General features: G+C 39.0%; 1 protein-coding gene across 1 annotated transcript in view; it reads left to right on the top strand.

The window, feature by feature from the left end:
• Window positions 1–12,558, top strand: part of LOC122819540 (WT1 interacting protein) — a 29,418-nt gene extending 16,860 nt beyond the window's left edge. Inside the window, exons 3-8 of the mRNA XM_044096334.1 lie at window positions 4,857–4,924; window positions 6,041–6,103; window positions 6,405–6,535; window positions 6,736–6,787; window positions 7,244–7,312; window positions 9,030–12,558. Coding sequence (XP_043952269.1) covers window positions 4,857–4,924; window positions 6,041–6,103; window positions 6,405–6,535; window positions 6,736–6,787; window positions 7,244–7,312; window positions 9,030–9,182 — 536 coding nt within the window. The 3' untranslated portion in view covers window positions 9,183–12,558. The remainder of the gene's footprint in view (window positions 1–4,856; window positions 4,925–6,040; window positions 6,104–6,404; window positions 6,536–6,735; window positions 6,788–7,243; window positions 7,313–9,029) is intronic.

Below are 12,558 nucleotides of genomic sequence, written 5' to 3' on the forward strand. Positions count from 1 at the left end.
TTAGCTTTATCATATTTAAAGTGTACTAGAATAATGGCACTAGAAACTAAACCAAATAACCCAGATTTGTGTTTTTGCAGTGTAAAATGTGTGAAGAAAATTGACCTAAAAGCATTTCCTCAGTTGAGATATGAAGCAATCAGAAGGACTGCCCTGTCGTATCATATGTTGATGTAAAGCTTTTAGATAAATGAGAACATTTGTTAGATTTTTTCATCTGGATCAAGTGACTGGAGCTGTGTCAGTGTGAATGCAGGCTTCTATACACTGGAGCTGAATGCTCAGAGCCTCTAACGTATTTTCTTGCTAATCAACCTGATTTCACAGTCAGAAGTATGATTGCACATTTTCAGCTGTTAACTGCACAGAGTCGCTGCATCTACAATGTCAGATTTTTCAGTTAATAAAGTAGAAAATATAGCTTTTGTCAAGAACAAAAGTACCCTGCAACAAATTCCTCCTCAGAGGAAAAACATCCATCTCATGTTGAAGCACATCACCGGGCATATGACGTCGAGGAAGTTGACAAATGCTGCATGTTGGAATGCGACTTGAAATTTCCAACATCTGAATCAGTGTTTTCGGTTCTGTTTAGTCAGAAATCCAGAGAAATGCAAGCTAACAATACAACATTTCAATTACAATGTTGCTCCATCTGACAGTAACCCAATCAAAGAAGGAGGGGTGTCTGGAGTATTGAGAATGAATTGCTATTAAATCATCAATGGTTTTCCGTACCGTTCATTCCTGTTTTTGGTTTAGATTCTCATTGTAGTGTAAGTATGTGGTGTGTGTTTCAGTTTTATGCTATTGCGTTGCTTAGCTCCCTTGTTATTAATTTGTGTGGTTATTAGTCAGCCTCACCTCATTTTTCCCTGCTGGGGTTCTTGCCTAACTGTGCTGCATTTTCCTGATTAGTCACACCTGGTTCTCCTGTCACTTTTTATTCACATTTTCAGTAACTTAAAAGCCAGTGAGTTCTCTTACCTCCTCCTGCTTCTCCCATTGTCTTTTTGATCTGTTTTCTCTGCCAAACCATTTTCCTTCATTGATGAGTTCTTGTTGTTCCTTTGGTTCCTGCTGTTTTCTCAAACATTTATATTTATGGATTATGTTAAAGTCAATTCAACTAATATCTTTCCTTTGTCCTGCCTGCACTAGAGTCTGTCAAAAATGCCATAAAGGACGTAATTAGGATTTTTTAAGTGATTGAATGTGGTCATTGTGTATCATAAATACTACAAATTATACAAGATTAGACTTCAGATGTTGCTCTTTCACATTCTGAATCAACCACAGACATGTCTCAACATAGTTCAGAGACTAGTTTTCTTTCAAACAATATTAATTCAATTCAAGTTTATTTCTCCCAGGAGAGAATAGTAAATGATGTAACATGTTAAAAACGAAACAAGCATTATTTTGTGCATAGGTTTGCTAGTCATAGGGTAATTTACAAACCCAGCCCTTGGTTGGACCTTTTTAAAAAGACAGCAAAATTAAAGTTAACACACAAACGCTGTGCTACTGTGACTATTAACAAGAAATACAAGCTTTCACCTTTTGAACTTGCTCTGACTGCATATTTAATAATCTCCCTGAAAATGGAAAAGATAACATTTTTCTAATTAAGGTGTAATATTTTTCTCAGTAAGAACTTTAAATATGTTGCTAACTTTAGCAGATTTTTATTTCTGTATTTTTGTTTAAGTCTATGAATTAAAAAACAAAATAACAACTAATTGTATTAGACAGTGGGTTAGTTTATTTTTCTGTTTTAAATAAAATCAGTTATTAGGTAAACATACGTGTTTCAGTTTTACATTTTTTTTCATATTACAACTGTGGTTGATTTCTATGAAACCACCCTAAGTTTGCAGAGTCTACTTATTTATAAATCTTAATTATATTCACATTTTAAAGTTTGATATTTAGAACCATGTTCTATCAGACATGTGGTATCCCAGTTATTATATATCCCAGACATATTATGTCAGTCATTTAAGTAACCCTAAAGTGAATTTTGACATTTTTGTTTACATTTTGTTAGTTTCATACTATTTACCTAAAACTGTTTCAGTGCTGCTAGAAAACCATCTTGCAAATTTATAAATCTCATCTGTAGTTTCATAAAATGTTCAGACTTGAATTCAATTAAAAGGAAAAATAAAAGCTGGTTCCAGAATATAAGGGTAGAAAGTCCATACCTGGAAAAAAAAAAAACAAAAAAAAAAAAACCTGATTGCGTGTAGACACTGTCAGCCGCAGAATCTGCACCTGAGGAGGTTTTAGTCAAATAATACCTCCACCATGATGACACATCAGTTCACTTTTATACTATGAAAACTGATATCCATGGCAACAGCAAAATGAGTGCATTAGCAGAATGAGGCCTGTTTTCTGAATGATCCAATATTTCATGCACCCAGCACTGAACAAGCACACTGTAAGCGCAGTGTGAGGACGCCTGATGAGAGGAGATAGTGTCTCATATATTTGTGTCACCGTCGAATTTAGCAGGTGATCTTAGGTAACTATGGGAGGTTCGAATGTTAACCAGCCGCTCACAGGATTCTTGCACCATCTGGAAAAGTCTGAAGTTTCTTCCAGGTTTGGATTAACACAGAAAATGAATGGAGGTATATTTGTATTTCCACACTTCGTAGCCTGTTCCATCCATCTGTCCATATAGAAACTGGTTTTACTAATTAAACCAAAAGTAAGTCCATTTTTAACCCGAGCACCATTTCAATTTGGATGTTTAATCCAGAAGTAAAACCAATTGCATTAAGGGGCAAGAGGGGCTTAGTTCTTAAATCAAGCTCCCAGAAGACTCCAAATAAATTGTAAATTCTAAACAGAGTTGATAGTTTTAGTATCCCCTGCAACACTGAGGATGTTCAACCTCTCTGCTGCGCTGTCTAGTGACAAAAGGCCACAGGGATGGGGGGAGAAGAAGGCACGGAGCCCTCCACCCCCTCCTTTTTCTCCGTTATTCTCAGTTGGGGAAGCGGGCAGGGAGCGGGTGCTGGAGAGGTGCAGGGGGGGATGAATGGGACCAGCTAGTGACCTCAGACAGAAAGAATGTCCCCGTTTGCTCAGTCGGCCCGCTCCCCTAGCAGCGCTCCACATAGTCATCAGAACTGAGGCCTTTGTATTCACCTTCCAGACCCCAAACTGCAGAGCAGAGGCCACAGACCAAATCGACTTCTCACTCCGCTTTTCATCTTGCTCCCCAAAATGGGATTTAAAAATATAAAAGTAAGCCTTAAAAATCTCACCTATTGTGCAGACGGCATCCCTGGTCGGTTATGCGTTTGTTACTGCCTCGCCATTTCCCAGCATTTTGACACTGGATCTGCATTTGAAATACGGCAATTGCATAAATTTTGTTGTAAGAACGAAGGGGGTGTCCATGCTGGGAGGCCAATAAACCCAGTGGTGACTCTGGAATACAATTAAATCTGACTAATCCAGTCAGATTTATGAGATCCGTGTGTTTCGTCTGCCAGGCTTCTGGGTGAAGTCATCGTGCTGCCAGAGAAACACGGCCACCGGTACATGAATTTGAATGGACGGGCCGTGTGAGATGCGTGGCGGGGGGCTGCAGAAGCCAGCTCGCAGCAGAATTTTTTTTTCTTTTCAGACAGGATTCAAACTTGGATTCTGGTGAATGAAAGCTGGACCAGAGGAATTCACCCTTCACACTGGTGCAAGTCCAGTACCGCTGAACTGCGACTTGATTGTTGTTTTAAAATACCAAAGAGGTGATTCATAATTCTTGCACTTTGGTTGAAAACAGCAGATTTAAAATGTATTTTCAATATAATCATAGTTTTCAACTCCTGTTTATCCTTATTATGTCAATTGTTGCTGGTATTTCTGGCAGTTGTGTACATAAGCAGGGAGATACAGCAGGACCTTTGGAAAACAGCAGGACTTATTGATTGTGTAAATGGTGTGAATGGAGTTGTGTCAGGATCAATGGTTGCAGTAAGTAGGCGAATGCTTAAAATGACCAATTTCCCTCCAGCCATCTGCTCTGTGCCGACCTGCTGCTGCGGGCAAATCCACAGAGACACAGGCACTGAGATGTATTGTGGCACACATCCAGATATACTGCAAAAGCACTTTGTCATTCTACTTATTCTTAACTAACTGTGACATTAAACACAACTAACGTGCAACATTTCCGACGCCATTAGGAAACAAATAAATGTCTTTTTTGGCCATTAAATACAGCTGAAAATCAAGATCCAATGTCTGCTTCTTCGTACTTATTCTTTAGCACAGCTAATTTAGAATTACAGGTATTGCAGTGACCTATTTGGTTTGTATATTTACAAGATTCAGAGGTTGCAAAGGTATCTGATTAGAGATATGCTGTTAACAACTGTAAAGGAAGCAATGGATTTTTAAAATTAATATTCAAAAAAGGTAATGTGGTTATGCTCCAAGCTGTCAGTATTTTATCATTAGTATCAATAACTTTCTAAACAACCAGAATGATTTATTTTTTAATTCAATTCTGTTCAGTGTGTCATATTGGATCATCCACGTTATTAAAGAAATATTCAGTCAATCCGATCAATTCAATTACATACTTTCCAATTCAGCCCTATATGTAACACAATCAAGTTGTTTATTGTGTCCATTAGTGAAAAGGTTGTAGATTTAAACAAACTCTGTCAATTGCATTGATTTTCCTGCAATCCTTCCTCCTTAATGAGCTGTCTAAAACAACTTCAGTCTGAAATCTTTTGTGGCTTTTTAATTATATAAGACTACAATAATTATTTCAGTGGCATGCCACTTAAGTGCTCCTACTAACAGACTTCCTTTGTGATTTCTTCCAGGGAGGAGGCTACGAGGGAAGGCCTTCTACAACGTCAATGGGAAGGTGTACTGTGAGGAGGACTTCCTGGTGAGTCCCTGCTCATTCATGTTTATGGATTTTCCTTTAGTGATCATGGGGAGGTGACAGAAGGTGCAGAAACAAACCATTTAAGTGCTGTAATTAGAACTCCAGCACCTCCCCCTCAATTTAGACTAATTTCAACCAAATTCCCCTCATGTGCTCATTCTTGCTGTATACATAGACAGTTTAGAGGTGCGGAAGAAGTGTAGAACAACTTCTGGTCTCATCTGCTTCAGATTAGCTGGGCAGAGTTGTGGTGCCCGGAGTTACTTTTGTTTAAAACTTTTACGTCAAAGCAACTGAAACAATGAAACACCTAAGTTACTAACGTGAAGCAGAGGAGAACATTGAAGCTCCCAATTGGTTCCTGTATACAGCTTCATAATCTAAACGAACTCATAACACATGCTGCTGACTACGCTTCCTGTTTATAGACAGCTTCCCCTTAAAGATTAACTCGCTGATATGTTAGGAAACACTGAAATTCCTGTTTTGCACCGCACCATCACCACCCCTCTGATGCTGGAGGCCAGAAGACGGGATGAAGACTAATCGCCTTCCTGTGGCTAAGGCTTGTCTAGTCTGCCCCGTCACCGCGGGAGTGTTTCAGGCTGCGGTGGTGGAGAGGGGAGGCGGATAGGGGGGTTTCTTGTGGCAGATGGTGGATTCGGAGAGGCATTAATGGGCAGGCGACCCATCGACACCTCCCACCTCCACCTGGTAGCTCCGTCTCTTCTGCTGAGCCCTCAGTGTCATCAGGTCGTGACCCAGGAGGGGTGAGGGGGACTGTGTACTGCAGATGGTCACTTTTATTGTCTGACGGAACAAGCAGCAAGATGTAGAGTGTTTTTATAACTGTAACTATAAAACACATTTCACCCTATCAACACTCAGTAAATTTGATTAACCGGGCCTGAAAAAGTCCCAGAAAGAGACAGTGGATAAGAGAGAGACAAAGACATCCTGGTGTGAATGAAAGAGCGCAGGAGCGCCCTCTACAGGTGACTCTGAGAATAATCAGTTTTCCTGTTAATAAGTATTAGGTATCAATAGTTTGCCGTAAAATCTATTAAAGTGTCTGTACTGAAGGAAATAAATTCTGCACTTTGTCTTTCCCCACAGTACTCTGGTTTCCAGCAGACGGCAGAGAAGTGCTTTGTGTGTGGTCACCTCATCATGGAGATGGTAAGAACTTTCTCCATTATTTTGAGAACAGATGTGGGTAGAGTATCCAGAAATTGTCCCCAAGTAAGAGTACTGCAACATAGTTGCAACATAGTCTGGAAAGTGTGGCGTTCATATGTAGTCACTTACCTTTAAACTGATTACTATAAATGAATTTCAATGCAACCAGCTTGAAGTTGGAAGTTTTCTAACTAGTAAATAAAATGCATACCACACTTTGTGTATTCTTATTAATAGGAAGAAAGTACTAAATATGAGTGTTTTTTCTTTTTTGCTTGTTCTTGCTTGTGTGCTCGCTCAGATACTCCAGGCGCTGGGCAAGTCCTACCATCCGGGCTGCTTCCGCTGCGTTGTGTGTAAAGAAGGGTTAGATGGAGTGCCTTTCACCGTAGACGTGGAAAACAGCATCTACTGTGTCAAAGACTACCACACGTGAGGAAAACTTCACCATCTGCTGCAGTTACACAATGTTATTATTGCTAGCAAGGTGTTCTGTTAGCGCTGATTTGCACCACTGTCATTATGGTAGCAATTAAGGACAGTAACAGATTAAGTGATGTTCACTTATGAATCTCGTGTTGTAATATCTGAGAATAATATTACAGATATTATTCTGGTCTTTTTCAATGCAGGGTTTTTGCTCCGAAGTGTGCGTCGTGCAACCAGCCCATCCTTCCTGCCCAGGTAAAAAGCTAAATTATCTGATCTTTTAAATTATCACCAACAGTTCTGACGAGTTCACCTCTAGTAAAGATGGCTACAAATCCCTTAAAATAAATGGTTGTTGAAGACACCTGGTGAGTGCTACTCTTTGCTACAGTGAGCTTTGGAGATTTTTATTTATCTTTTCAAAAAACAGATTTGAAGAACTCAAACAGAAGAGGTGCAGATGAAAAATGTAAATAATTGCATTAGTATGAATAGGATCTTGAAGTTTTCAGTTATTACTAGGAAAGTAGAGACTATGTTTATCGGAGCAGCAGAGAAGGTTTTAATTTACATCAAATTGAAGACAGCAGTGTGTGTTTTTTATTTTTTTATTTATATTTTCTGCAGCAGTTAGTCATCCCTTGTCTGTCACTTTAATAAAACAGCAGTCTGGTGTGAAGCAAAGGCCTAACTATGAGTCTGTTCTCGCAGGGTTCTGAAGAGACCATCCGGGTTGTTTCTATGGACAAGGACTACCATGTGGAGTGTTACCACTGTGAGGTGAGACACAGCGTTCATTCACATGCAGTAGTAAGACCAGTCTGTTATACTCTTGTTTTGACTGGTGATGAATTTAGCATCACTGTGTATGATTCAGCTCCTCTGAATGAATGAGACTACAAATAAACAGCCATGCCACTTTGACTGGCAAAGTGTTAGCGCATTTACACATCCTCTCAGTCAGTGCTCTGAACCTGTCTGAGAACTGCACATTCTCAGACAAGTGAGACTAGACTTTTGCAGCAGTGAGAATGAATCACGGTTGTGGACACTAACCCAAGGATGCAGTTGAACATTGTGACTCACTGACGGAGCACATTCCAGCCCAGTGCTTCATTCTCTGCTGGGGGCTTGTTGTGAAACCTCACTTATTTTCCACCTTTACACCGTTTCCTTTCGTAATTTAAAGGTGACCTATTATGCTTCTAGAACAGGTTAGGATAGGGCTATGGGCTATACAAAACATGTTCATTACATTTTGTTGCACGAAATCATTAGATAATGAGATTTTAGTCTGCTCATTTCTATCTATTTTGAGCTCCTTATAGAATACAAACTGCTGCAAAAAGATAATTATTAAACCATACATGTTTAAAAAGCTTAACCAACAAGAATGGTTTCTAAATAGTAAGTCAACAACAAAACATTTGTCTTTTCCAGTAGCCATTGTGCAGCACATTCAGCGGTAAAACCAGCTAAATGCTAGGCGACACCTTGCTAGGTAACAGGGAAGTTCCCTTTGATTGTGACTTAACTCAAGCAGAGGTTTTTGAAACAGCTTGTTTTCCATACACCGAAAAATATTGACTTATAGAAATTAAATTGTCAGGTTAGCTTTAGGTACCTAGACTGTGTTGAGAAGCAGCTGAGACCCAAATGGAAATGCAAAATTGCACAAACATTCAATTTAGTATAATAGAAATTCAAGAATCATATGAAAAACAAAACTTTCCTCAGGGGAATTTCACACCTCCTTGCTGTGATCATTTAATTCATATTCAGAGAAATTAAATTTAATTTATGAACTAATAATCAGCAGAAGCAGCAGGGTAAGACTTGCTAATGTTTCTGAATGGCTGACATTCTGGGAAAAGATCATGATGTTAGCGGAGGTTAATCATTCAACCAAGTCGTGCAGGAAGAGGCTGAAGTTCGCATCTGAACTCAGTAAATTTATCACACATTAGTAAAAACAGGGTGGCTTCATCATTCATTTTACATTTAACATGGGGTAGATTATGATTCACTCATTAAAAGTTAACTTGCACTAACAGTTTATGCATTCAGCTCTTGTTGTCCAGGTGTGAATTGCAGGTTTATGTAATTCCTGTTGATTGTTCAGTGGTCTCCCAGGAGGGCAGATCCCCAGCCCATGTTGTAGAGCAATTATTAGTTGAGAACTTTATCACATTGGTCTTAATGCAAGAATGATTAAAAAGGAAGTCATAAGTAATTCTGTCTTAATTATAAAAGGAGTTGTTTAAGGAAACCGAACTAAACTTGAGCTATTTTATGAAAAAGATTTAGTTTTTTAGCATTGCAAAGCTGTTAACATCATGTCGGCAGTTCTACAAAGCATTGACTCAATAAGGACAAAAGCACATAGAATTCATCAGTCTTTGGTTGTAACATGATGTAGTGTATCAGTTCTTGCACCAGAAGCTAAATATTAATCTGAATCTTGACCATCTCTGTGACATGTTTCTGTTTTCGTCAGGATTGTGGTCTTCAGCTGAACGATGAGGAAGGCCATCGTTGTTATCCACTTGAAGGCCACCTTCTCTGCCACAACTGCCACATCCAACGACTCCAGTCAAAGTTGCCCGCCCACCCGCCCCCGAGCTACCCCCTCCATGTGACTGAATTGTAGGAAGGAGACCCAGCTCCACCTTCAAGATGATCCAGGACACCGGCAGTGGGGTAAAGAGGGATGGTCGCCCACTCCTCCAGCAGTCATGGTCATGATTCCAGGTGCTGCAGCCCCAGCTATACAAAGGGTTTCCATTCCTCTCTTTCTCCTTCATTTGGGTGCATAATCTAAAACCAGACTCACCCAGAAGGCCCCAAGTAGAACCAAACTTTGACGTTTTCACCTTGTTAAGGCAGCAGTTCCTGGATTTCTTGTTTTTTGACTGAAGAGCTTCACTGCAGCGTTGTCACAGTAGAGAGAACGAGCCTCCGGAGTTGGCCGGGCCAGATGGGCAGTGCCTTCAGAGCGTTTTCTTTCTCCATGCAGCTTTCAACACTGACCAGAGCCCTGCAAAAGGCTATGCAAAGGACCCCCAGCATCATGACGCAGGGCTGTGAGGAAAAGCAAACGACTCTGCACCGTGTCGATGTCACAGTAGCACTACAGGCCCAGAGAAACAGACTGACATTCCAAGTAGATGTCCAAGATGACACCTCGAGATTCACAAGCAGTGTCTTAATTGATGATTATATTATGGACAGAAAGAAAACTTTAGATGCACACAGGTTGTCTTTTTATATATGAATATATATTTCGCAGACGTTTTCCACATAAGATCCTAGATGTAGATTGTATTTTTTTATGTATGTTTATCTGTGAGCGTGACATAATTGGAGGTGTAACTGAAGCCTCCACAGCTTTTGGATCTGTTGCATGATCTCTCCTAGAGTCGCTTCATATCTGTCAGAGTGTCAGAGATCCACAAGTAGCAGATGTGGGTGTTGTAGTTTTTTCATGCAGTTTGTTTATTCCATTTTAAGTACATAAACAGTTCATTTTGTTACAAATTTGTTATTTTTAAGCAAATTTATCCCTGCCAAGCTGATGTTTACATACTCCAAATAGTAATTTTAAACAAACTGTGCTATATGCTGCACCTTTCATTCGAAATTTAAATTCAGGAACTGACTCAAAATAGCTGTTCCACCCAAATATTCAACAAAGAGTTGAACATTTCAAGAATTCAGCTTCTTTTTTTTTTTCAGCAATTCTAACGTAGCTACTTAAAGTTGAATAACACAACTGCATGCTCACCTAAAAATATTTTTTTCCTTCTACATTTATTTCCAAACACTGCTACTTTGTCATATAAATCACATCATCCATAACTGTAAGCAAGCTTCACCTGTCCACAAGCGTATCTCAATACATTAGAACATTATGAAAATGTTAATTTGTTTCAGAAATTTTGTTTAAATATGAAACTGCTATTGCTTTGATTCATAGCATACATAGTGCTATATTTCAAGCCATTATTTCAGTTAATTTGGATAATGACTTGTAGCTTAAAAAAATTCAGTTCAATTATTACTTAGGACCGATTAAATGTCAGACTACTAAGAAGTATGTGCTTGTACTGTATGGTACAGTATATGCTCTCAATACCTGCATGAAATTATGCATCAGTGAGCAAGGAGGTGATTGGCACTGCTGAGGTATTTTCCTTCTACTCAACTTTCCATTAATATTTTTAGATATTGCATTCAAAAAATCAGTTTCTCAGAACATTTTTTAATGTTATTTATGTAAATTGGAAACATGACTGGAAAGTTGAGTGAAAGAAAGAAGTGTGGTTATTTTGTAATAACTATAAAACTATAATTGTAGTCCCCAAAATTATGCTATTCTTTTTGCTATTACTCTACTTATGAGTTTTGGGGCAGTTGTACAACACTTTTTTTACTGAAGTAAATAAACCATTTAATTAAGGTCTAATTTACTGAGATGCGCTCGTATGTCCCATTGTGTTCTGCACAAAGTCTGCTAATGTGTTATGTGGGAAGAGGGGATACTTGAAATCATGGAGCTGCTGGTCCCACCCATGTGCTTTTTTAAGGGATCCCCACCCAGCGTTGCTTGTGTGTGTGTTCTCGCGATCACAGGCACTTATGTGTTGCAGTGTGTCTGCGTGTGTGTATGGGTATGTGTGTATGAGTCTGTAGGAAGACAGACTAAGAAAAAAAAAAAGAAAACTCAAATTGTTTCTTTCACATATCATTGAGTTTTGAAACATTCTTTTTATTTCTGCTTGTACCAATTCTCACTTTAACATTCCTTGGATGTTAATGGTTTGAAACTAGAATTCAAAATTGCTTAGTATAAAGCAGGGGTCTCAAACTCCAGTCCTCCAGGGCTGCAGTCCTGCAGTTTTTAGATGTACCACAGGTACAAAACACTGGAATGAAATGGCTTAATTACCTCCACCTTGTGTAGATCAGTTCTCCAGAGCCTTAATTATTCTATTCAGGTGTGGTGCAGCAGAAGCACATCTAAAAGTTGCAGGACTGCAGCCCTCGAGGACTGGAGTTTGAGACCCCTGGTATAAAGCAAACAATTGAGTTTCTGTACATTTTTGCAGATGAACCCCAACGGTTTGTGCTTATAGAAGCAGCTGATTGAAATATCTATGTGTGCGTGTGTATGATAGTGAGAGAGAGTTATGTGTACTAGTGGCAGGCCCCTGGCACATGCACCTCACTGTGTTTGCAGGGCAGCGCAGCAACCAGCAGGATGACCCCGTTTATCTCTGTTAAAATCTGACGATGACATTAAAAGATGCTGGAACCGATACATCCAACTCTGTAGCACATCCGTCACCCATCTGAGGTTGTAGCTAGAGCGGGGGAGAAAAATGTCACCAACCACGGTGTGCATACACTGGCCCATACTGTAATGCTGTAATACACTCAGTTGTGAATAAATACTACTGAATGTGTTTAAAACAGAGAGTGAAGGCAGGGGTCATCATGTGAATGTAATATATAGTGTTTGTAAAAGCAGAGAAGAAAATGACTGCAAACTGTATGATCAACCTCACCTTTCTTGCAAGGTTCAAGTAACGTGTTGTACTTGAAGACTGAGGCATTCTATGAATTAATCTAATATTGCCCAAGAAAAACTTAACAAAAGCAGATTGTATCCCCTTGAAAGATGTATTAATTTACTTTTTTAAAATACTACTTTGATTTGTATTTCATAAAGAGGCTAGTTTTTTATTTTTATTTTGTTTCCTATCAAAAAAATAAACAAATAAATCACTTGGAAAGAGATGACATCTACTATTAGTACCATCAAGCACATCTCAACACCTGTCACATCGTTTTGTAATGCTCAGTGTTTTGATTACCTAGATGGTTCATTTAAAAAAAGGAGACTAGATTTATTTATCTAAACATGAAAAGGTCTAAAGTTATTTAATGTATTAAAATCTGGACGTATCATTTAACTGTAGATGACATAATCTGCTTTTTCAATAAAGTGGTTTTGTAGCTAACTG

This window comes from Gambusia affinis, linkage group LG02 (genome assembly GCF_019740435.1).
Source record: "Gambusia affinis linkage group LG02, SWU_Gaff_1.0, whole genome shotgun sequence".
Classification (NCBI taxonomy): Eukaryota; Metazoa; Chordata; class Actinopteri; order Cyprinodontiformes; family Poeciliidae; genus Gambusia; species Gambusia affinis.